The following is a 27,515-nucleotide window of genomic DNA, read 5'->3' on the forward strand; positions in this document are numbered from 1 at the left end:
TGAGCAGAGATGAGGAAAATAGTGTCTTTCTGCTATTTTAAAAAATGTGAATCTTTTTCTTGCACAAATCACTTTTTAGCATAGAGACACGCATATAGAAAATAATTACTTTGGCGATAGATAAAAAATATAACTCTAATCGTTAAAGGGTCACTTGAAATTACGTCTACAGTCTTTTTAAATAACTTATATTAAGTATTGTACATTAATTTTAATAAACCAATTTCTCCATTTGCCGTAAATTTTAAACAATTCCTATGATTTAATTCAATGATAAATCATAGTTAGATTTAAAATGATTGGTGCTCTCTTTGAAGCAGTCTCAGGTGGGATTTTTATCATAGATATAAATTACAAATTTCTTACTGCACAAACTAGTATTTTCTAACACCTATATATGTACAACCTGATGGTTATATTTTCAACCTTTTGATCTAACAGAATTCATAGTTTGAAACATCAATAATATATGGGTAGCAAATATAAAGGGATTAAAAATAAGTGTTGAAATAAGTCAATTTCCTTGTATGTATATGGTAGTATTGAGGGATATAGAACTCGGAATGAAAAAAAGTACCGATTGAATCTTAATTTAGTTACATATGATTTTTTATATTTTGAGCATCCTCTTCACGGGCATCCGTAGTACATTTGAATTTCCGAGCTGGGTCAACCTTTCCGGTCCCAGTGTGTACTGTATCGCCCGGACATTGGGCAAATAAAGCAGACACTCAATTGGTCTAGCCGGTGCAACAAGGTTGACGCGGTCAGACTTTAGGTTGAATTTACTTTTACTAAAGCGTCAGGGGTGCGGGTCTTTAACTATTAAGTCAAATTTACTCTCTCTGAATTCTTCAATCAGCTGTTTATCCAACAATATCTTAATCCGAAGATTAATAATCTTTAGACTTCTTCAATCAACTATTAGGTTTCAGTTTTAAGGAGGCTGTACAGTGTACAGTGAACATGCCCGAATTAATCAGTTTTAATGTTGTGAATAATGATGTATTTTATGAATATAATCTCAATTTTCTAAATAAGACTTTTAGGCCTTTTAACGGCATTATATAAAAGATTCATATGAATTTAAGCTCTAAATCTAAGTTTGACATATCATACGTTTACACTATCAGGTTGAAAAGATATAGGAATTAGAAAATTTGAGTTTGTGACAAAAAACCAGTTCCTTTGGCCTAAAATCAAAAGAAGATAAAGATGATGTTTCGCAAGAAAGACACACCAGGAACCCTTTATCTTTGTTTAAAATAAGTGTACTGCATTTTCTGGGAGAGAAGTAAACAATCAGTGCTGCTTAGTTTTGCTTTCATTCCTCCCGGAAACTGCAAAGGACAATTTTGTAAACAAAGACTACTAATAATGTACTGCACTAGGTGTACGGGGCTGGTTCAGATCAAAACACAAGCTAACTATAGATACTCCACAGGTAATAGTAAAATTAATAAAATTAGGAAACATATTAGTGTCAAAAACGTTAAACCTTTCATTGTTCTAAATTTTGTATGTTCTGAACTTATGTGTATCAACAAGTTTTAAGATATTTTAATTAAAGAAGTTCAAAAAGAATTTTCAATGGTGCCTGCTATATAGGCTGCTTAACCTTGCTGCATCGGTATATAATATATTAATGAAACATAAAGAAAATATGATATGATATATTGATGAAACATAAAGAAAATATGATATGATATATTGATGAAACATAAAGAAAATATGATATGATATATTGATGAAACATAAAGGCAATATAAAGAAATCTCAGCAATTTTCATGCTCACCTATGCGTACTAAATAAATCCTGAAGCTATGACCATAGGTTTTTAAGTATCCGATCGAAAATGAATAGATTGTCATAATCAAAGGAAACTTTTGTGAATTAGAATAATTTCAAGTGACCCTCCATGTATACAGTGACATGTCCGATTCACAACGGTACTCTTTAAACCTTCGTCAAATCAAGGATGAATGCCAAGAATTGGAAAATTTGTATGTAAACATTCACCACCTTTTAACTACTTTATCTTCATCATTTTCCCCTTTTTCTTCGGATAGCTTAGTTTAGAGTATATCACACTAAACTAAGCTAGTGAGGTTGGTCAAAAAGGGCCTATGATAGGTACTGTAAGAAGGTAAGAAGTCTGGCCGCGCCATCAAAGTTGAAACCAAGCTGGTAAAGAATAGGGTTGGGCCGGTACTTGCAGTGCATCACAAAGCTGGTTCAAGGGGTCCGGTCCGGTTCGAATTCAAATTGACCCTAGTCCACCGTGGTAATACTAATAATAATAATGATAGAGGTTTAAAGGGAATCGTTGTGAATCGCACATTGTCCTAATTAAATAGAGGGGTAAATAAAATCCCTTTAATTAACTTTAAATTGGAATGTAATGCTGTTGGCCTAGCCCTGGGCTGTATAAAATATATGTTAAATCTAGAATAAATCATACAATACAATCAGGAACAGAAATTGGGGTATTTTCAAAACAAGAAAAAAACTTCAAAACAAAAACTGTAATACAAAATTGTTTAACGGTATTCCCTTTACAAGTACAATGTGTAACGAATATTTAAGTATCAAGATTGTTTGTTGTGGTAATTTTAATTAATCCTTCATCCATGCTAGTTCACTACAGTACCCTTTAAACCTTTATCTACTCAATACTGTTCACGTGTAGGAGGATTCACAACAGTACCCTTTAAACCTTTATCTGTTCACGTGTAGGAGGATTCACAACAGTACCCTTTAAACCTTTATCTACCCAATACTGTTCACGTGTAGGAGGATTCACAACAGTACCCTTTAAACCTTTATCTACCCAATACTGTTCACGTGAGGAGATTTCATCGTTTTTATATAATTCTTCATAATTTCTCCATTGTTTCTGTTGCATAAATCTTAAAGTCACTTTTATAGAGAAACCACAATTGAATAATAAACCTAAAAAACCTACATGACTTCTTTATTGTTTTAAGGGTACCGTTGTCAATCGAAGATGCCACACTATAAATAAAAGGACACTTAAAATTACGTCTCTGATAATACCTTGAATACTTGAAAAATGTTTAATGAAAATTACGATTAAGTTTCTAACCCCGGAGTTGGTCCCTCTCCTGATTAAGATTGTAGAACTAAGTGGTAAAGTTGTAAAAAAGCTGATAAATGATGTTTGTGGAAGTAGTGGAACTAGTGGAACATTGGAACAGTAGAACAAGGAGAACAAGGAGACTAATCAATCCAGATTTCATCAATTTGTCCTCCATCGACCCTGAATCTTTTTCAGTGTAGCAACTTTTAGAAAAGCTTGAAATTCATGGCATTTCGCGCCCTAATTTTAGCAGAGTGACATTTAGAGCAAGCTCTATTATTTAGAAATACAAAGAAATTCATAGCGCTTTACTCATCACTTAAAGAACTAAGAATTCATTAGTCTTCGCTCCCCTCATTATTAATGCTAGGAATTTAGGGCGCTTTGCTTCCTTCTTTATTAAGTTAAGGATAATTTTGCTCCCTTTCTTATAAAGCTAGGAACTTAGGAAGCTTTTTTCACCGCTGTATGTAAGAAAGAAATTCAAGAAACTGCTCCCCTCTTAATAAAAGCTAGGAATTCAGGACACTTTGCTCCACTCTTTATAAAAACTAGGAAGGGACACTTTGCTCCACTCTTTATAAAAGCTAGGAACTAGGGACACTTTGCTCCACTCTTTATAAAAGCTAGGAACTAGGGACACTTTGCTCCACTTTTTATAAAAGCTAGGAACTAGGGACACTTTGCTCCACTCTTTATAAAAACTAGGAATTAAAAACAGTTTTCTCCACTCTTTTTAAAAGCTAGGAATTAGGGACACTTTGCTCCACTATTTAAGAAGACTAGGAATTAACGACGCTTTGCTCTACTCTATATGTAAGAAAGAAATTATGGACGCTGCACTTTGCTACCCTTTTTAAAAAGCTTCTGAACGCTTTGCTTCCCCCCACCCTTTCAAAAAGCAAGAGATTATTTTTTTGCGTTGTTTCATTTCTTATAAAAGAAATATAATTAATGAGAACTATCATTATTAAAAAACACTGTTTAACTGTAAGGTCCAATTTGAATTTTCGTCAAATAAGAATAATTTTACGATAAACTCTCCAACTTATGTTTGGTTAAAAACAACATTTTTAAATGGGAAGATTCCCTTTCAACTATCTTTACAACAGTTCTTGCTAACCATAGTAGTAGCAGCAAATCCTATAAAATTTAAATAAAATGGAGTGCAAGAGTGAAGTTCTTTGTAATGTAAATATCCTTTCAATTTTATAAAAACGATTGAGAAATGTTTGAACTTTATTAGAAACGTGATGGAATCAATATGGTCCACACATTTAGTTCAATTCAGAGCCAATTCTAATATATCTTCAACCAATATCTGCCAAACTAGAAATATATATATTCTCTAATTAAACATTGATTTGGCATGCTCTACACATTGTATAGTGTACAGTGTACATATGCCGTACATACACTTTACATACACTATAACGTACCTTTCTGTACAGTATACACCGCTGAGTGTAGGGTTTAACCCTATCCCGATTGGGCTATTTTGTCGATTAAAGATGGGGGGGGGGGTTGTTTTCCACCCCTATGATTTTGCCCTTTAAGTTGATATAGGGGAGTATGAAACATGTCCCTAGTCCAACTTTTCAAGGCCTGCTTATTAAAAAAAAGTGGACCTCTAACTTTAATGGTTAGAGTGAAAGGGAGGATTTTTAAAAAGTTCAGAAAGTATGTAGAAAAAATTTTTGAAAATAATTTTTTACTTTTATATTAAATATTAACATAAGACACATGTTATTATATCCATTTTTCAAGCCTTTTCAAAAAAAGTGAAGAAGTAAGCCATTTTTAATTTGTTCAGAATAAACCACAGGGGGGGGGGGGGTTGGAAAACACCCCCCCTAACCGTGATTGGGTTAAGCTGTTAAACAAAAAAGTACGAATTGTATACATCGCCAAAAATCTTTTTAGTATCATTGTGTGTTGTGCTTAAGCTATACTTTGAACTAAAAGTTTTTACAAAATACCTAAAGGTTTAAAATTTTCTTTTATTTTTTGGTCAAAAGTGTTACCCTCCTCTCCCCCATCTTAATATAGGAGTAAGTGTCTCTCAATATACAATTAGAGTGTTTCTAATGTATCCTTGTATATAAAGACACTTGTGTACTCGGATAATATACGGTTTCCTTTCTTATATTTAAAGGGACTGTCGTCGAGATTACAAGTGACCCTACATAACCATTAAAAGAGGTTCAATTCACAACGTTACCCTTGAAACCTGACCCTGACCAAAAGTGTTAAATTCTGATAATTTCCCCAGTGAAAATGAAAATAAACAGTTTGAAAAACAATATCATTGGCATCTAATTAATACTTGATCGACAAAGATTTAATGGGTACCGTTGTAAATAATAAATGCGACTCAACCAATGGTCACTTCAAATTACGTTTACAGTCCCTTTAATCAACCTTCATTTTTTACTATAGCTGGGTTGAAGAGATGTCAACGTTTTGCTTTTTTTCTTATTTTAGCTTTCGTTACGATAGTGTTCATAAAAAGTATAAACGTTTGAAACGTTACGTTCCACATTATGACATTTTATGGGATAGACCAACGTTACGTAATAAATTTTCTGCGCTTGAATACCATATACAACGTTGAGCTTTAATAAATGTTGTTAAGCAAAATAAAGTTCCCTTTCGCTTATGCATTGAAAAAGCTTTAGTATAATATAACTACAATTTTTTAACGTTCCACTTTCATGCAAGGTAAATATTTTCAGAGACCTTACGTTACACTTTCACTTGGTTTGAAAACTACAAGGTGAAAAAGGTAAAAAAAACGTCATTTAGACAAAGTTCTGCACGTTGCAATGCATTTCAGTGCAAAGAATATTTTTTGTTGACGCAACGTTTTATCATAATAAATCTTTAATAACTTTAGAATTTTTTTTCTAAAACGGTGCTTTTTTTAGTTTACAATTTATCGATTCGTTATTGTGATAAACTTTGTTCGGTACATAATTTACAACTGTTTTTTTTCGTTTCGTTTCTAAGAATAATAAGTTTTCTATTCCATTCTAAGTTTCATAACAATCTATTGATGAATAAAACCTAACACGCATTTTCCAATTGATAAATTTTAATAAGTATCTACATTTTTAGATTTTTCAACATAAAATATGAACCTTTCCAACTGAAGTTATGATTTCAAATAGTCAAATAAACATGAAACACAGCAATTGTGTTGTTTCTTAACTCTCATCTTCCTCTTCCAGAGTTTTTGGGGGATTCATTGAACAATGGCAAATCAAAACATTTAATATCACAGAAACATTAATAATATTCGAATCCTTATTTCTTTCCCACCAGATGGTTTAAACCTTTCATATTTTAATTCCAAAAATCACCATTTCAATATCAAAGGTCTACGACATCGGGTAGCAAAGAGAGATTACAAATTAGAGTGTGTGGCACGAACTCATTTCCTGTAAATTTTAAATGAAAAACAATTAGTCTTTCCATTAGTCTTTGCTGTCATATTCATCAGTCATCTCTAACATTAATAGACGAGAGACGTACTGAAACGTTTTGATTTGCAGAATTATTGTTACACTTTTGAAATTAAAACTCAGCCCTCATAACCTTACGTTTAATAAACAACATTTTCATCAAACGTTAGACTAATCAATTTAGTTTTCAGAGAAAAGTTATGAAACTTTTTGATTTACAGAATTACATTTTTTTAGTGTTAATCGTTACACTCTTCAAATTTATAATCTGTATAAAAACTTTCGTTTCCTGATTATTTAATTAATAAACCGTTTCTGAAACGTTGAACTTTTCATTATAATACTAGGGAAAACGTTTCAAAACGTTTTCATAAACAGAAATTCATTTTTCAGTTACAACGTTACACTTTTTAAAACTTGAACTTTGAAATAGAAATCCTTTCGTTACGATGTGCAATCAAATCACAATTGATTTTTCAAACGTTGTACTTTCAAGCTCCCCATTAAAGCAAAACGTTTGTTTACGTTATGGTCAAAAATGTTGCAATTACTAGATAAATACCGCTTCGTTTCCTTAAAACGCTTACATTAGGTGTATGTTCGTCTAATGTTTACGTTTAACGTTAAAATAAGGTAAAAGCACCTACATCTTTAACGTTGAATGTTCACGTTGTCTAGACTATATCCAAACGTTTCCTATTATTGTAACGTAACGTACAAAAACGATTTTACGTTACGTTGCATTATGGTTGACATCTCTATTAGGTTGAATCTTTTGGTTTGTACATGAATAATTATCTATAAATGCAACTGTCTTGTCTTATTAAACTGGACAATATGTTTTTGCCGAGATTTTTACTTATTCGGGTTTGAGGTTTAAATTCAAGAGATTAAATTTCCTTAGTTTAAACCGAAACCAAACAAGTATTAGTTACAATCACATTAAAAATCATATCTATACAAGATAAAATGATAACACGTTACACAAGAAGGTTGGACTTACCACAAACTCAACTCAAACTCTTTTTATCCCTATATCTTGGCAACCTGATGCTGTAAACCTTTGAAATTTCAAACTTGGTTTATTTTATCTAACAGAAGAAAAAAAAAGTTTATTGGATATAGTGGAAACACCTTAGTTTTCAAATTCAGTAATCATTTATTTGAGTTCTCAATGCTAATTACAAAATGATCGGTAAATATTTGTGAAAATCCAAGAAAGTACTGGTGGAAACCTATGATTTTTTTTTGGGAAGAAAAGTCAAATTCTTTGCATTGAAACAAAAAAAACAGAAAGTTAAATTTAAAGTAAACTTTTTTGATAAAAATAATCTCAAAATTGAATAAAATTTATTTATTATTTTATTATTATTTATTTAAATTTTCCTGTTTATTTTTCTCTCATTATTTCATCTTTATATTATCCTCCCAATTAATACAGTCTAGCTTTCACAAGTTTATCAATAGCGTCCTATTATTGACCTCTTTTAAGACTGATTAATTTTAACATTTATTTTGAAGTATTAAGTTACTGTTCTATGAATGACCTCCTATACCTTTTATACTCTAGGCTAGATTACAGTCTGACGTGACCATCCTGTTATTAACCTCCTACTAAACTGTCTACCTATACTTTTATACTTTAGGCTAGATTAGTGTCTGAAGTGACCATCCTGTTATTAACCTCCTACTAAACTGTCTACCTATACTTCTATACTTCAGACTAGATTACTGTCTGTAGTGGCCGTCCTGTTATTAACCTCCTACTAAACTGTCTACTTATATACTTTTATACTTTAGGCTCGATTACAGTCTGAAGTGACCGTCCTATTATTAACCTCCTACTAAACTGTCTACTTATACTTTTATACTTTAGGCTCGATTACAGTCTGAAGTGACCGTCCTGTTATTAACCTCCTATACTAAACTGTCTACTTATAAACTTCTATACTTTAGGCTAGATTACAGTCTGAAGTGACCATCCTATTATTAACCTCCTACTAAACTGTCTACTTATACTTCTATACTTTAGGCTAGATTACAGTCTGAAGTGACCGTCCTATTATTAACCTCTCTGTCTGCGCTGACTGCTTGTAAACAATACCTGGGAGATCCAATACACTGTATTTTTGATGGAAGGTAAATTAAAGATGTGAATTTAAGAAAAAAAGCTGGAAAAAGTATAAAGGTGATTAATATTCTCATCCATTTTATTCATATTTTATTTAGGAGCGGTGTAAAAATAGAAGCAATTGATGCTTTCTGCTGGATACATTCTACATCTCCACTAGAACCTAATCTTATCTCCAGACTTTCAAACCTTTCTCCCTCCCCTTCCCATCTTACTAGGTTAGTTTCAGACTTTCAAACCTTTCCCTTCCCATCTTACTAGGTTAGTTTCAGACTTTCAAACCTTTCTCCCTCCCCTTCCCATCTTACTAGGTTAGTTTCAGACTTTCAAATCTTTCCCCCTCCCTTTTCATCTTACTAGGTTAGTTTCAGACTTTCAAACCTTTCTCCCTCCCCTTCCCATCTTACTAGGTTAGTTTCAGACTTTCAAACCTTTCTCCCTCCCCTTCCCATCTTACTAGGTTAGTTTCAGACTTTCAAACCTTTCTCCCTCCCCTTCCCATCTTACTAGGTTAGTTTCAGACTTTCAAACCTTTCTCCCTCCCCTTCCCATCTTACTAGGTTAGTTTCAGACTTTCAAACCTTTCTCCCTCCCCTTCCCATCTTACTAGGTTAGTTTCAGACTTTCAAACCTTTCTCCCTCCCCTTCCCATCTTACTAGGTTAGTTTCAGACTTTCAAATCTTTCCCCCTCCCTTTTCATCTTACTAGGTTAGTTTCAGACTTTCAAACCTTTCTCCCTCCCCTTCCCATCTTACTAGGTTAGTTTCAGACGTTCAAACCTTTTTCCTTCCCTTTTCATCTTACTATGGTATGGGATTATATCAATACGATGAAGACGACTTTCGGTTATAATATTAGTTGATATCAAGCTGTTGTTGAACAGCATGGAATCACATAAACATAAAAGTCAAGAGAAGCTGTCGATGAAAAAAGCTTCTCTTGGATTACTTGTAAACTTGTATGTATTTCGAATAAAGCTTGTTAACGATCAAAATTAAATCAAAAAGTCGTCTTCATTTTATTGATATAATCATATTGATGTAACCTGTGTAGGTTATGTTTAGACTTTCAAACCCTTCTTCTCTCCTTCTCATGTTATTAGGTTATTTTTAGACTTTAAACCATTCCCACTCCCCTTATCGTATTACTTGTTTAGATAAGACTTTCAACATGTTCCCTTTCCATTCCAATCTGACTTGGTAACTTATTTCATTTAAAAAAAAATTCTTTAGACTGTGCTCATCGCATCAGAATCCTCCTCTTGATACTTCTTTCTACCAATGGGTTCATGTTTTTCTTATTCTCCAGGTACTTATTACAGCAGGGTTAAGTTCATGTCCTACTTCTCTCAACAGTTAATATATATCCAAGTACTCTGAACTATAGGGAGTACATTTATGTATTCTGCAGGCACTCTTTTCACAGGTTTATATTTTCATGATTCTTCAGGTACTTATTAGAGTAAGGAAGAACAGGTTTATATTTCTCGATTCTCCAGATACTCTTTACAGCAAGGAAGAACAGGTTTACATTTTCCTGATTATCCAGGTACTCTTTACAGCAAGAAAAACATGTTTATATTTTTCCGATTCTCCAGGTACTCTTTACAGCAATTGGAAGAACAGGTTTATATTTTCCTGATTCTCCAGGTACTCTTTACAGTAAGGAAGAACAGGTTTATATTTCCCGATTCTCCAGGTATTCTTTACAGCAAGGAAGAACAGGTTTATTTTTCTCGATTCTCCAGGTACTCTTTACAGGAAGGAAGAACAGGCTTACATTTCTCGATTCTCCAGGTATTCTTTACAGCAAGGAAGAACAGGTTTATTTTTCTCGATTCTCTAGGTACTCTTTACAGTAAGGAAGAACAGGCTTACATTTTCCTAATTTTCCATGCACTCTTTACAGTTAGGAAGAACAAGTTTATATTTTTCCGATTCTCCAGGTACTCTTTACAGTATTTCTGATTCTCTAGGTACTCTTTACGGTAAGAAAAAGCACATTAATATTTTCCTGATTCTCTAGGTACTTTTTACAGTAAGAAAGAACCAAATAGGTTATCAAGTACAATAGGTGGCAACAGAAATCAACCAAATATACATGACGTCACAAGTGACAAATATAACAAGTAAAAAAAATTCTCACAGCAGTTGACTTTTTTTCCAAGATTAAATAAAAAATGTATAACAGAAAATAAAGAACAAATTAAATTGCACATATTTTATTGTAAGATAAAAACTTTTTTTTGTAAAATCATCACTGTTATTAATAATTTTGTCGGACACAAAAACTGAGAATTGTCATTGTGACGTAAAAATACAGCTGTACTGAGAGTGCTCAAATTTTACCTTGCCATCTATTGTAGTACTAGAAGCTATTTGGTTATATTTCCCCAATACTCCAGGTACAATACTATGCTTTTAGGAAATATTGCTCTTTAGATCTCTTGAGCCATCCCAGTTTTGTGTTTTGTAGATAAACTTTTACTTAATAGATAGCAATACAATCAATATGATTCAGATCACTTAATTTCAAGCTATTTTTTATTTCATTTTTTATTTTTCCATCTAAAAATTTATTATTTCAAATACTGTACTTACATCATGATGATACTGTTTAAACTCTTATTTTACTCTAATGACCTTATTGCTACCAATTAAAATTGGTCAGAATTGAAAAAATGTTAAAGCCTGAAACTGACGTTAATAAGTCTATAAAGTATAGAGAAAAAGTATATTTACAGTATAAACCACTTATGATCGATACTAATAATTTGTATAAAGCCAAAGCTCTCTGACAGATTCTCCGCCTTTCTTCCGCCTCATATGACGGATTAACCTTTCTGTGTTCGGTTCTTCATGAGGGCTACAACTCCATTTTGGCTTTAGCCTGGCAAATCTTATTTCCTGCTCCCTTGTGGATCAAGCCTATTGGCCTGAATTTAAATAGAAATCGGGGTCAACGGTGGCTTGGCTTTTCCATGCCTTGAAACATGCGTTGGAAACATGTTTTCTAGGATGGCATCTTTTAACGGACAAATCTGAATACACTAAACACGAGGCAACTTGAAATCCGCACCACTTTCTGTCCGACCTATAGCTATATACAAAGGAGCTAATAGCTGTCATGCTTATAGGCCGGACTACTTGCAATCTGAGCTTAACTCCGGTCCATTTGAGGACTGAAGGGGTTACATCAATGTTCTGTAGCTAGAGACACTTTTACTTAATAGATTAAAATACAATCAATACGATTCAGATCAAGTAATTTCAAGCTATTTTTTATTTCACCTTATATTTTTCCAGCTGAAACTTTATTATTTCAAATACAAATCATGATGATACTGTTTGAAGTCTTATTTTACTCTAATGACCTTATGATTGCAGTTTAATAATATTTTAATCCAGGCAATTATATTTCTGGTTCCAAGTCGACTGTGGTCTGGACTTGAAGGGGGTAGGGTCAGAAGTCTTTGTTTGATCGAGGTAATTTATGTTCTTTTATGCTTTACTTTTTGTGGCACCTCACAGGGAAGGTTTCTGCATGGTCAAAATTTTTAAAAAATTGCCTTCCAAAATTTTTAAAAATTGCCTTCCAAAATTTTTAAAGATTACCTTCCAAAAATTTTTAAATCCACCAAAAAATCGATAAATTTGCGAATTTCTTTATTGTTTAATAAGTAAACAAGAGACAAAGTAAAGAGCGAAATTTGACACAAAACGCCCTAGAAGCCTAGTTAATATTAAATGAATAAATAGATAAAATTCTAACAAAACTTCGCCGGTGGCCGAATTTAAAGAATTTGAGCGGCGGTTTAAATTTAAGCCGCGGCTTAAATATGGTTGGTTCCACTTAAAATGGTATCAAATGTTTCAAGATTTAAGCCGGCGCTTAATTTAAACCGGGTTTTGGCAGATTTAAACCGCGGCTCAAATTCTTTAAGTTCCATCTCAGGTCTCACACAAATTTTGTCTCTGTCAGGGTTAGCAAAGTTAGCTCAATTCTTGCAAATAATATATATAAATAAATAGAAGTGCCTTGTTACATATATATATATATATATATAAATTGATCTAGATGTGTTCTACCCTTTTTGTATTCGAAAAGTGGAATGAGTCTTTTAAGAAAAACTGTAATTTAGTTTTCCGTAATCATCTTGTTTATCTATTAAACCATTCCAAAGTTAAACAAGTGTAAACAGTGATAATGTTTTTGGTCACCAAAACCAGAGTACTATTCTTTTAAGAAAAAATCGATGGAAGTAAGTAGGTTCGAAATAACTATCATGAAATTATCTGTTTCAGGTCGAGATAACTATCATGAAATTATCTGTTTCAGGTTCTAGATAACTATCATAAAATTATCTGTTTCAGGGTCGAGATAACTATCATGAAATTATCTGTTTTAGATTTGAGATAACTATCATAAAATTATCTATTACAGGTTCGAGATAACTATCATAAAATTATCTATTACAGGTTCGTGATAACTATCATGAAATTATCTATTTCAGGTTCGAGATAACTATCATGTAATTATCTATTTAAGGTTCGGAATAACTATCATGAAATTCTCTATTTCAGGTTCGGGATAACTATCATGAAATTATCTATTTCAGGTTCGGGATAACTATCATGCAATTATCTATTTCAGGTTCGGGATAACTATCAAGAAATTATCTATTTCAGGTTCGGGATAACTATCAAGAAACAGGTTCGAGATAACTATCATGAAATTATCTATTTCAGGTTCGAGATAACTATCATGCAATTATCTATTACAGGTTCGAGATAACTATCATGAAATTATCTATTACAGGTTCGAGATAACTATCATGAAATTATCTGTTTCAGGTTCGAGATAACTATCATGAAATTATGTATTACAGGTTCGAGATAACTATCATGAAATTGAAAGATGGAGAGTTTCTATCGAGGAAGGTCTGACATGAGATATAAATTATTAATTTTTATGGGACTAAGAATTTTCTTAATTTTTTTTAGGCTCTGAATGAAATCATTTTATAAAAAGACTATTTACTTTCCTCTACTATAGCTTTCTAATCAACATATCTTTGCAACCTGAGCCCGTGATTTAAAAAAAATCAGTGAAAGAAGAAGCAAGACTAAGCTGCCATCTAGACTAATTTAAGACTTGAGCTTAGGGACTAATTTTTCACAGTACAAGGTTGGGTTTCATTTTGCATTTAATGGATTTTCATTGGTTGAAATGGAAAGGGAAAGGGAAATGGAATCAGAATAGTATAATAAGTATAAGGGCTGTGACAGTGGTCGATCACATCATCACACAAGCTGTTGTCAGATGATTCTTAAGTCGGGTCTAAGATAAGCCTTAAAGGGACTGTAAAGGAAAAATGAAAGGGGGTATAGGCTGAAAGCTAATCACTTTAGCTCTTGGTCGAGACCCATGAAAGTTTTATCTGATGTTCATGTCTCAAGAAATTGATATAAAACTGTGTTAAAATTATACGAAAGTTCATATATGTAAAATTGAGAAAATCTTAAACTTAAATCACGTGACCAGAACTATCACCAATGGCAGAGCAGTATACTGGTCACGTGTCTCCGCTTGTATTACGTGACCACTTTACTGCACTGCCATTGGTGGAATTTCTGGTCAAGTAATACGGACGTATAAATTATATTATGAATGAAATCTATTAAAAATAGAAATAACAAATATAGAAGTAAACCTAATTTACACTTAGCTTTCTCTGGGATATCATCGTTTTCAGATTGGTTGCGTATTTGCTGAATTTGATCTTTCTAAACCTACTACTTTTATACAAAAATGTATATAAATATAAATTTTCGTATAAATTTGACAAAGTTATATTTCAATTTCTCGAGATAGGAACATCAGATATGACTTACATGAGTCGCGATCGAGAGCTAAAGTGATTAGCTTTCAGCCTATACCCCCTTTCATTTTTCCTTTACAGTCCCTATAAACCACGGTTTTAGGAATTAAGATCTGGGTTGAAGTATTTAAATCTCGGGCTCTTATATAGTAGACTTTTAATATTTCAAGCAGATTATCTAAGTTAGAAATATCAAAACTTTGGCCTTCAGATTGCAAAGATATAGAAATTAATGTTTCAGAGTTCGAGGCGAGGAATCGTTTTTTAAATTATTAAAATAAGATATTTATGTATACCAACCTCCAGGCCTTTGTGTACACCTTGCATCAGAATAATTGGTATCTTCTCAAATATCTGATAGTTGAATTATCCCATATCATCGCTCTGCTCTCAGTTATACATCTCACAGATCTCTTTCTCTCAGTAGAAGGACAGAAGTTTTTATCTATAAAAACCTAAGTGAAATAATGGAATAAGCTGAAGTAAAAATATACCATTTAACTCCAGGGCAGAAAAAGTTTGGGCTGTTAAGTAAAATAGACAAAAGTTTTTATTTAGCAGTTTAAATATGCGGTGGATCGAGGGTTTTCAGAATAATATAGTTTAAAAATATCAATAATATTATTTATTAGATAGGGGGCCCTAAAGCCTCGCATATTTTTTGGTTGATATGGTTTGTTTTCTTTAAAAAATTGATCTAAACCAATTTAAACTTTTTGGGGAGTTAACATGTTTTTGTTTTTGACCGGACAGGATTCAATTATGTTTATTTTTACGATTTTAAAAATTCTGCAATAAAAACTGCGAAATTGTTGCTGTTGTGTTCTTTTTGTGGGAAATGTTCAGTTCAAAGGTCCTTGTGCTCAAAAACCAAGAACGGATTATAACTATTGGATACTGTGGTAGTCTAGTTTAGTTATATTTGAATGAAGCAGTAAGAGATTATATATTTAATCCTCTTTAACTCCGTTGAAGCACTTAACTCTTAAGTCTTGGTATAATATCTGTCATAACAAACACAATCTACGCTGCGTCAATGATAAAATTAATAGAGAAATAACAAAACTGAGTTTTTGACACAAACCATAATTTTCTAATTCCTTTATCTTTGCAAGCTGATGTCCTTGACATTTGAAATTTCAGGCCATAATTTCTGTTAGATCAAATAGTCTAGAATATTTACACCATCTGGTTGCAAAGATATATGAAATAGAAAATTTGAATTTGTGGCAAAAACTCAATTCCTTGGTTAAAGTTTTGATGACATACTTTAAATCAACTCTAACCCAATGGGAAAGTTGTAGATACATGTTAAAATAGCTTTAATCGATTCAGAATCAAAGCTTTCCCTCAAAATCTCAAATTTTCGGGAATCCACCTTTTTGAAACATTTTTCTTATATTCAAAATAATAAGCTTCGTACTGCATGTATTACACATTTGGATACATTGATACATTATAACCCATAACTTCATCTTTTTTGCATTTACATTCTTTTTTATTTAATAAATATAATATAAACATAATAATGTGTCTAAACTTTTTAGTTGACATTATTAACGATAAAACATGATTTATCTTTAAATTACACATGTCAGTTCAAAGACAGGACATTTTTAAAGATAGGACAGTTAATAGACAGGATGTTACATGACATAAAATGCCCTATATATGAAATGTCCAGCTATGATTTTGTTATCTTTGAAATGTCTTTTTATGAAATGTCGCATGTCACGGCATTAGCCACGCTAGTTTGAGTATACATGCTTCCACGAATCCACTGTGGAAACTTTAAGTGTAGGATTGTTGTCGGCAAGGAACAAGATTCTGACGATGAACAGATAGACAAAGGAATAACCCTCAAATCAAAATCGATAATGCAGAAAACTCTTTATTTCCTAAAAAAAATGAAATGAATAATGATAAATAATTATTACAATGGTTTACGAATTTATAATGAAAAGATTCTTACGATCTATTTGAGTATCTGTGGGTTAAACTGTCGGGGAGTCCTAAGACGTTTTTTTATACATTAAAACTTCTGAAAAGAGTGACAATTAAATGTTAAGGAGAGTCATTAATTCTTTATATGAAAATATTCTTTGCTTAACTTTGAAGTGGTTCATAATTAATAAAAGTGTTTATATTCCGTTGTCGGAGAACAAAGAGAGGCGGGCTGAAATTGTTTGGTTTGGTTTCTCGTCTCCGAGAGGAGCTTTTAGGTTGAAGACGACATTACATGGAGGGGGGGGGGGGTCTTGAAGTTAATGGTTGACAAGGATATATTAGGGAATAATGCAACTGTATTCCTTCCTGCAGAGATTATATTTCTTCCTTTACAGGGATAGTCTCCGAAACATGAAAAAATATATATATACTTTCGTTTTCTGCCTGTTTGTTTGTATGCACTGATCGGGCCCTATATTTTTGTGGCAACTTACATGACCCTACGGAAGGTTTATGGACAGTCAAATTTAAAATGTCGACATATATCTTATTTTGAAAATTCATGAAAAGAGAAAATTCCAGTAAAATTTTAGTTTTTTTTGAAGAATGGAGAAAACATTGAATAGCAACCAGCTAAAAGTTAGAAAAGGGGCAATAAAAGGCTAGTTTTATGAATAACGTTATTCTAAAAATCAAATAAGAGAAATTTTTTAATTATAATTTCCCTTTTTTTTTCTTCATAATCTTACCTAAATTTGCTTACCAACTGCATTCTAGTTCCGTTCTTATATCATTAAATATCCGAAACATTGCGTTATACTTCGCTGCAGGGAGAGTACTTACATGTCTTATTCGTCCAAATCTAATCTATCCAGATAATCTCTTTTCCTGTATTTTCTCTTTGATTATGAATAATATATGTCCTTTACACACTACATATTATATATAGAGTTTTAATCTCTGGTTGTCCGTTTGTTTGTATGTGTTAACTTATGAGCACCTTGACCAATTTGCCTCAAATTTTGATTTTGAATTACTGGAATGTTCTTGTTTTGGTCTTGAGAGTCGAAGTTGAGTGGATCGACCTTAAAAGCAAAAATTTAGTTTCCAGGCTAAAATCGACTTATATGCGAATGAACGGCGGGAGTATGAGTAACCCTGTCAACGCTTGGTTCCCAAGCTAGTATAATATATACTTAATAAGTTATTTAACACATATTATTTACACTAAATTGCAAAGGCATGAAACAAAAATGAAAAAAATCTAATCTTTTCTGACCTAGGAACTCTTGTATTGTGGATATGGAGATCAATGCTTGATCTTAATCTTTTGTTAATCTGCAGATTTATTTATTCAAAATACCGCACGGTAAGGAGCTTTGATCAGGGGAGGAATTGGGATTAGGAAGATTATGTAAGAGATTTAGCATTGAAACTGAACTTAAGCAGTGTTATATCGAAATCAGACGATTCAATTGATTTTCTGTTGAAAAAAATGAAAGAAATGTAGAACAAATGTTTATGAAAAGATAAATAAACTTTTTCCCATTATTTTTTAGAACTTTTATTGTTTTTGTAATGATCGCAGGAGATAAGAAAGATCAATTATATTGAATATATTTCATAAGTATTAACATAGTAAATTCATTAAATACATTGAATAGCTATTCTAGATTCTAGATTCTAGATTCTAGGTTCTAGATTCTAGATTCTAGGTTCCAGATTCTAGGTTCTTGATTCTAGGTTCTAGATTCTAGGTCCTAGATTCTTCTAGGTTCTAAATTCTAGGTTCTAGATTCTAGGTTCTATATTCTAGATTCTAGGTTCTAGATTCTAGGTTCTAGATTCTAGGTTCTAGATTCTAGGTTCTAGATTCTGTTCTAGATTCTAAGTTCTAGATTACAGGTTCTTGATTTTAGATTCTATGTTCTAGATTCTGGGTTCTATATTCTAAACTCTAAATTCTAGGTCTTAGATTCTAGATTCTAGATTCTAGGTTCTAGGCTTTAGATTTCTAGATTCTAGATTCTATATCCTTGATTTGAAAATGACACAAATCTCTTGTTGAGCAAGTTTATTGGCAATCTTTCGTCCCTTGGATAGACGAGAAAATATATTGTTAATTAATCGAGAATTCATGGATCAGGGGAAACTCAGAATGGGGAAGGGGGGCTGAATTCGGTGGATGAGTAGAAATAAAAGAAAATAGGGAAAAAAATGAGAAAACGAAGGCGGGGGATTAAAAGAAGAAATTATTCCTGTGCTTGGAAGAAAGGAAAATTAAAGGGAGAAGGATGGTTGAAGACACAGAGAGAGGGTTGTTAAGGCAGAAGGGGGTGCATGTTGGACCGCGTCGGAGGGATTGGAAGGAGGGGTTAGTGTTGCAAGTTGGTTTATGGGGACCTGAGGGGTTGGAAGTGGGAGAAGGGGGTTAATATTGAACCTGGGGGGACGGAAGGGGTATAATGGGTGGTTGATGCTGCATGCATGTTGGAAGGAAGTAATTACAAATATAAAAATAATATTTCTATGAATTGCACATAGAGAACTGAAGGAAATGTGTTGCAGGAGGACATTTTGCTTTTATTTCTTTTTCTTCTGTAAAATCATGAGTTGACGGAGAAAAATTAGCCACACGGTTTTATATTAGTTTTATGCATGTATACACACGGTTTTATATTAGTTTTATGCATGTATTCACACGGTTTTATATTAGTTTTATGCATGTATTCACACGCAGCTTGAACCTTTTAATGATAAATGTTTTACGTTGTCCCTGCCCCCCCCCCTTCGATCCTTGCATCCATGCCTCGCACCCCCTCTTAATAAATAATGTAGTATATTCCTAGGGAACAATTTTTGGACCCCGCCCCCCGGGCCCCCTTCCCTCCTATCAGTTTTGTACATGGATCTTAAATGTAATACATGTGGCCGCAACGCTCAGCCCCTTAGCCTGTCCTAGCCGCAGCGCTCGGCCCAGAAAGTGGATCTTAACTTAATCTAACCCGTAGCCGCAGCGCTCGGCCCAGAAAGTGTCTTAACCTAACCTAACCTAACCCTAAATNCAAAAATCGTTCTCTAGGACAGACCCAATAATGCTCGTATTTTACATATGTTTATTTTTAGAGTTAAAAAAAAAGTTTACCGTACGAAGGCTCAAAGTAAATAAAGGAATTTTTGTTCAAAACTACAAAAAAATAAAAAATTATCCTGCTTTCTTCCAATCTACGATATTTTAGTTTTCTTGGGCCGCTTGAAATAAAGGCATTGAAAACACATGATGTCCGATATTAAAGTAATCCTCTTTGAGTGCATCGCCATTCTTCCCGGCCAGGTTGACCAACCTGTCGGTGGTCATATATGAGAGAAGCCTTCGAAATAATGACTTTGTAAAAATCCAGGGAGGGGTACACCCCCCTAATTTCACTCAGGGCGGGTTATAGACTGTCACCCCCCCCCCTGAAATCGCCTATGTCAGAGACATCTAGATGTATTTTGATATCATTTTGATATGTGTATCCCGAATAAACTGCAAACTTGTAAAATCCAGTTTTAAATCAAAATTAAATTGTAATATGGCTGTCATCTTGGATTCCCTCAAGCACAGTGCACAATGAATGCTGTTGTGGACAGTCCAATATCTAGGATTCAAGAAAACTGTAGCAAATACAATTTTTAAATAAGAAAATCATAGTTTCTATATTTCTAGAAAAATGTATGATTTGGTACGGACAATGTGCGTGATTGTCTATTTGTCCAATTTGTCCAGAATGAATGGTCTATTTGTCAAATCACCCAAGGGCCAAGATGTCTAGAATAATCAAGATGTCTAGTGTAGTTGTTTATTAGTCCCAAATGTCTGGAATGAATTGCGTAGTTGTCTAATTGTCCAATATGTCTAGAATGAATAGTATAGTTGTCTAATTGTCCAATATGTCTAGAATAAATGATGTAATTGTCTAATTGTCCATGTCAAGATATCTAATTGTCCAATATTTCTAGAATGAATAGTATAGTTGTCTAATTGTCCAAGATGTCTAGAATAAATGGTGTCTATAAATTAATCCAAAGTATCGCTAGATTTGGCAAACTGAAACTCAGCAATTACAGTAATTAAGATTTTCAAGATTTTTGTAATTCTTCTTTATTCTTCATAAATTAAAGGTAGGCACGGCAACCTGATCTAAGAGGGGTACAAAGGACAAATAAAAGTTTTGGATTACATGGATTCTAATTTAGTCTTTTTGATAAAAGACCCGAGTTCTTGCCCAAAAAAACTTTCTATTGACTTTAAAACCTGATGGTGTAAACCTTTGATATCCAAACTTTGACTCTTTGATTTAACAGAATACAAAGCTTGAATTATCCAAAATTCTACGACATCTGGTTGCAGAGATAAAGGGTTTTAAAGATTTGTGGAAAGAACTTAGTTGCTTTAGAATCGTACAATGCAGTGCTTAAAGATTAAAGAATTATGTATGTATAAGTACAGGCCGATGACTCAGTTTAATCATTATATCACAATTTTAACAAGAAATTTCCTGGTATTATCAATATTTAATATATTTATAGATTTAAAAGATACAGAGAATGTAGATCATTAAAAACTCACATGAAACAAACATCTTATATATAATACACGCTTAATTTCATTGTTTAATTGACGTTTAAAAATGCAAAGACGACGTCAGCTGAACCAATTTAAATTTTTATTTTATTTGATAAAAACAAGATCCATGGAGAATACAAATTTTGTTTATACAGCATTGAACAATGTATAATTAAAATATTTAATATTTAATAAATTATTTAGTTATATATTATACAGAACCAGGCTCTACCCCATGGATGAAAATTGAACATTGAAGATAGAAGAAAATATAATAAAGGGAGGGGGCGACTCATCATATAATTAAAGGGACTGTTACGTAATTTCAAGTGACCCTCCCCGTTTAAATCATCATCCCCCATTCTCATTTCTAATCTTTTATCTAGTCTTTTATCAAAGGAACTATGATTAAGATATCTTTGTTTTTCAATCTGAAAATTGACAGAAAAATGACGATATTTTCCTAATTGTTGCCTCAAATGAAGGTGTAAATGGTAGCATTTATTTGGGGGGGGGGGTTCCACTTGAAATTGCGTCTACAGTCCCTTTTACCCTTTAAAAATTTGTAAAATTTGTCATTATTTTCCTTTTTCAGGCATGTTTTATAAACTGGGGATTGATACTATCGGATATTTCATTATGCCAGCAGAGCAGAGGCTTCAACTACCCTCACCTATATGCCAGGTATACAGGGTGTTTCGATAAACATGAACCTTCAGATATCCTCACCTTTATGTCAGGTATACCGGGTGGTTCAATAAACATGAACCTTCAGCTATCCTCGCCTATATGTCAGGTGTACAGGGTGGTTCAATAAACATGAACCTTCGACTACCCTCACCTATATGCCAGGTAGACAGGGTGTTTCAATAAACATGGATCTTCAACTACCCTCACCTATATGCCAGGTAGGGTGGTTCAATAAACATGAACCTTCAACTACCCTCACCAATATCAGGTATTCAGGGTGGTTTAATTAACATGGACCTTCAACTACCCTCACCTATATGCCAGGTAAACAGGGTGGTTCAATAAACATGAACCTTCAACTACCCTCGCCTATATGTTAGGTATGCAGGTAGGTTCAATAAACATGAACCTTCCACTAACTTCACTTATATGTCAGGTATACAGGGTGTTTCAATAAACATAAACCTTCAACTACCCTCACCTATATGCCAAAAACAAGAGACAAATTAACTTTATGTATCAGAACATAGAATTTTTAAACCACTAGGCTAAGAATATTCTCCTGGTTTTAACGAGTTATAATTCAAAACAGACAAACATAGATTACTACTTTATATATATAGATATACATTATACATAAACTATATCAATCTGAATATTCCTTCTATATATATATAGATATACATTATACATAAACTATACCAGTCTGAATATATATATATATATAGATATACATTATACATAAACTATACCAATCTGAATATATATATATATATATATATATATATATATATATAGAGAGATATACATTATACATAAACTATACCAATCTGAATATTCCTTCTATAAAGTTCTTACTTCCCTATTAACATTCTCCATATTCTCCTTATTTTATTGTCAACCATCAAAGTCCTCGATTTATTTTATCTGGGTTTTGTGTTTTTCATTTATACTTTTTATATATATATGTTTGTATGGATCTACATATTACATTATTATACTTGCTTCTGCAACATGCCTTGTTCTTTCTTTCTAAAAATTGGACAATTTTTATTTTATTTGAATCCTAAAGATTTTTATTCCCAACTGTATATATACATGTATTCCCAACTGTATCTATACATATATTCCCAACTGTATCTATACATGTATTCCCAACTGTATCTATACATGTATTCCCAACTGTATCTATACATGTATTCCCAAAAGTGTCTATCTAGGTTTTCCCAAGTGTATCTAAGGTTTCCTAGCTGTATCTATCTAGGTATTCCCAACTGTATATATCTAGGTGTTCCCAACTGTATCTATACATGTATTACCAAAAGTGTCTATCTAGGTTTTCCCAAGTGTATCTAAGGTTTCTTAGCTGTATCTAGGTACTTGTGTGTTCCCAATTGTGTCTATCTAGGTATTCCCAAGTTTATCTAAGGTTTCCTAACTGTATCTATCTGGGTATTCCCAACTGTATCTTTTTAGGTTTTCCCAACTGTATCTATTTAGGTGTTTCCAATTTTATCTAAGATACGTGTTCATAACTGTATGTATCAAGGTGTTTCCATCTGTATCTATCTAGGTGTTTCCAACTGTATGTATTAAGGTGTTCCCAACTTTATATATCTAGGTGTTTCCAACTGTATATTTCTAGGTGATCCCAAGTGTATATATCTATGTGTTCCCAACTGTATATATCTACGTGTTCACAACTGTATCTATAATCTAGGTGTTTCCAACTGTTACCTCTTGTCAGTTCCCAACTGTATCTATAATCTAGGTGTTTCCAACTGTTACCTCTTGTCAGTTCCCAACTGTATCTATCTAGGTGTAAATTATTTAGTTATATATTATACAGAACCAGGCTCTACCCCATGGATGAAAATTGAACATTGAAGATAGAAGAAAATATAATAAAGGGAGGGGATATATATATATATATATATATATTCACAACTGTATCTATAATCTAGGTGTTTACAACTGTTCATTCGTGTCAGTTCCCAACTGTATCTATAATCTAGGTGTTTCCAACTGTTACCTCTTGTCAGTTCCCAACTGGATCTCTGACTGGAACAGTAAATGTTGATCATGCGCTGTGTGTACTCAGGAACATTATTAACATTAAACTAATTTAGTTCTTAACTTCATGGATAAATATAGATTGGACATAATAAAACAACATGTCTTCCACTTAGTTTATTTCATTTCTGTTTAATTATTTTGAGTTAATCAAAATAAACCGTTTTTCGAAATTTTAATCAATTCAAAATATTAGATCAATCCATTGGAATGTGCTATCTAGTAAACATCCTGTATATGAAATGTCCTGTCTATGAAATCCTTTCCATGCAATGTCTTGTCTACGAAAAGTCCATCTATGCAATGTCCTTAATATATATTGACAAATCAGAAGGACGTATCTCTGAATATTTGAATCATTATTCTATAAATGCATGAAAAAAAATACTTATCTTCCCTTCACTCTGAGAAATGTCAAATTGTCATCTAACAAAATTTGTTGGAGCCTTATCAAAATTTAAAAACTTGCGCTACCAAGTGGAATTTTTGAAATTTTGAATTTCTGACATTTTTGAACAAAAAACAGATGTTTATATTGTTTTCCAGTTTGAATATTGTAAATGATAAAATATTCCTGATTGAATGGTTTTGGTTCTTTACTCTTCTCTTCCTGGCAGTTTTTACATTGATCAGTAGAGTTCTTACACTCCTAGTCGCACAGGTAATATATGTACTTTGTAGTCTAACTTTATTTTTTTTTAAAGATGTGAGAAACTAGATAAAATGCCCGATCTGATCAAGAATGAATTAGATACTAATGTTTATAATTTTGAAAAATTACTATTTTTAATTGTGGTTTCTCTACAAAAGTGACTTGCGCATTTCTTCTGCAGGAAAAAATATAGGAACTATTTGAGTGAAACAATTTTAAACCTAGAAAACGACCATGTCTTCTACATTATTGGAAAGATAACAGTTTCAAGGGTACCGTTGTGAATCGGGAATTGCCATCGTTGCATACAAGGGTCACTTGAAAATTCGCTCACAGTCCCTTTAATCATTATTATTTTAGATAAATGATTATTTAGATCCGAATTGCATTCCTCAAGTCTACAGATATAAGCTATGTTATGGAAGATGAGAAGGTTCTGAAGAGAGTGATAAAAAAGTGTTGGCTAGGGGACTGGTTCCTAATTACTCAGGTAGATCTAGAAAATTTTATTATCGAAGAAAAATATTGTTTTCACTTTTTATAAATTATTTCGTCGTTTATATCAAACTTTTATCTACGAATTGTTGACTCTCAATTTAAAATGAATTCTCAATGATAAATGACGAGTTTAAAAGTCAAAATGCGTTTTATTGAAAATTAAATTTGGGATTTCAACCTTCTAGGAAGTAGGGGGAAATACAAATAAGAATGAAGGTTGGGGAGGGCCTTACCCCCTTTCCTATAGTCTCGCCAATGCTTTTGTTATTGTCCCAAATTAAATCTTAACCAGAGGACTCAGATATTTCTCAAAAGGGATAATTTCACATTTCATTTTGCTCTAGCTTTGTGAAAATCACTTTTCCATTTGTAGGTGAAACGAAATCTTGATGACCGGCAGTTCACCGCTTGGATTCGTGAGGTAGATATCCGCCTTGGCGGAGAGGAAGGGAATAAGGAGAGAGGGAGGCGGAGGGATGGCGGAGAATCAAGAATGGCGCATCATCATTGGCGGGACGGAAACGGAACTACATTTCGAGAACGGAAATGTTTCGCAGTAGAGGATGCGGAAAGCAATGAAAGATAAATTTTTAATTAAAATAAATTGTTAATGTTTGCATTATACATTATACATTAGGATTTTAGGGAAAAAACACAAAATTATGGCGCGATGTTCGAATTATGCTTACAATTTATTTCACATATTATGATATTTATAAATTAGTTAATCAAAAATAAAAAGAAAGTTTCAAACAATAACCAAAAAGTTTAATTTTATTACGGTCGTTTTCAAGCCAATTAAGATAAAGATAAAGAAAGAGGGTTAATCTTGTTAAGCCAATTGTGTTAATATATACACATTTCTATACTCAGTACATTTTAATTTCTAATTTTTACAAAAACTTTAGCCAGTTTAAAATATACATCAAAAATGTGACTTTGTATAATGAATAAATTTATTATGGTTGGATGATTAAATAGAAGATCTTTTTCTGCTCCAAGGTTGGTTACTTTCGATGCTCTCGACGTCATATGGGGTATTTATCTATCTATCTTAGGAGACGACATTTTCCGTACGTTGTAGCTCATCGAGAGTAAACAACCCTATTATACAACCTTGATGTGCTCCCCCCCCCCCATTAAGTTATTCATGTATCAAAATAAAAATGAAATGAATGTGTAATATCTCCACCTCCAGCCTGAAATTAAAATGTTTTGAAATTGTTATAAAATAAAGATTAATTTATTGAAATAATATACCATTATTGAACCCTGTAAACCCTGTTGATGTAAATAAAGATGCATTTAATAAACCGTTGAAAAATATGTATATACTATATTTTGTTTTATTGATGAAACCTTGTTTTTGTTTCTTTATTTTAAATAAAAAACTTATTTACCCTAAATATTTACATGATTTTTATCTTTATTTTTTATATTTTATTGGCTTGTTTATTGCTTTCCTGAAAAAGCGTCAGAACGGCTGAACCAAATTTTTCCCAAGTTTTGTTTGAGACTAAAGAAGAATCATGGTTTACAATTGTAGGCGTGAAGCACACTGAATTTTCTAAAAGCTGCCTTTTTTGTGCGAACCAAAATGTTTGCTCCTCATTCTAAAAATTGTAATAAGACATTGATCTTCTGAAAGTGAAGAATCCCTTTAAATGGCGGGAACCAAGCGGCAATGATGCCTGAATAATGTTTGGTTGGGATCAATTCTTTATTTTCTTGAATAGAATTCCTGTTTTAAACAGAGCCTTGAATAGATATTGGGTAATCGAGGATATGGAGAAATTTGAATTTTCAAACTTTTTAGAGTTTTAAAATGCAACTTGCGCAATTTATCTAGTATTTATTATATGCACTTTTTAAACACGAAAATATAATAAAATTTTGTTAGAAAAAAGAAAGTTTTTTCATGGGCTAAGATCTTTTAATTTTGTATTCTGGGACTCTTTTTAATTTGGATATATCTGTATTCTGGGACTTTTTTTACAGGATATATCTGTATTCTGGGAATCCTTATACTTTGGATATCTCTGTATTCTGGGACTCTTTATACTTTGGATATCTCTGTATTCTGAGACTCTTTATGCTTTGGATATTTCTTTATCTTGGAACTCTCCTTTCTGGATACGACAGGTATCTAAATTCTGGAAATGACCTGTTTGTATTATAAAATTCTCTTGAGTATTTAAGAACTCGCTGTTTTCTGGAAAACTCATAATCCGAAACTCTCATTTCCTGAGTACAATCTTTATTTTGAAACTCTCTTACATTAAAAAACTCTCTAAATGTCTGGAGCTTTCTGAAAAAATTTTGAACTAGTTTATTTATTTTGTATTTTAGAACTCTCTGTATTCTGTATTCTACTGTTTTATATATCTTCTCTCTGTATTCTGTATCCTACTGTGTTATATATCTACTCTCTGCATTCTGTATTCTACAGTTTTATATATCACTCTCTG

General features: G+C 32.5%; 1 protein-coding gene across 1 annotated transcript; it reads left to right on the forward strand.

Annotated features, from left to right (window-relative positions):
* Window positions 1-205: 205 nt before the first annotated feature.
* On the forward strand, window positions 206-26,373 carry LOC111695201 (innexin inx2). Its single transcript, XM_023464429.1, has 13 exons — window positions 206-326; window positions 1,392-1,444; window positions 8,598-8,704; window positions 8,795-8,914; window positions 9,930-10,005; window positions 12,105-12,182; window positions 13,586-13,633; window positions 14,885-14,998; window positions 21,726-21,818; window positions 23,840-23,925; window positions 24,444-24,558; window positions 24,926-25,039; window positions 25,421-26,373. Exons 1-13 carry the CDS (start codon window positions 296-298, stop codon window positions 25,631-25,633), a joined length of 1,248 nt encoding a protein of 415 aa, XP_023320197.1. The 5' UTR covers window positions 206-295; the 3' UTR covers window positions 25,634-26,373.
* Window positions 26,374-27,515: the final 1,142 nt, after the last annotated feature.

This window comes from Eurytemora carolleeae, unplaced genomic scaffold, assembly GCF_000591075.1.
Source record: "Eurytemora carolleeae unplaced genomic scaffold, Eaff_2.0 scaffold43, whole genome shotgun sequence".
NCBI classification, from domain to species: Eukaryota; Metazoa; Arthropoda; class Copepoda; order Calanoida; family Temoridae; genus Eurytemora; species Eurytemora carolleeae.

Coding starts and splice junctions, on each gene's coding strand:
- LOC111695201 (XM_023464429.1), top strand. CDS start 296: ATGATTGGTGCTCTCTTTGAAGCAGTCTCAG. Junction 13,634..14,884: donor GATGGAGAGTTTCTATCGAG/GAAGGTCTGACA, acceptor ACCAACCTCCAG/GCCTTTGTGTACACCTTGCA. Junction 25,040..25,420: donor ACTGGTTCCTAATTACTCAG/GTAGATCTAGAA, acceptor TTCCATTTGTAG/GTGAAACGAAATCTTGATGA.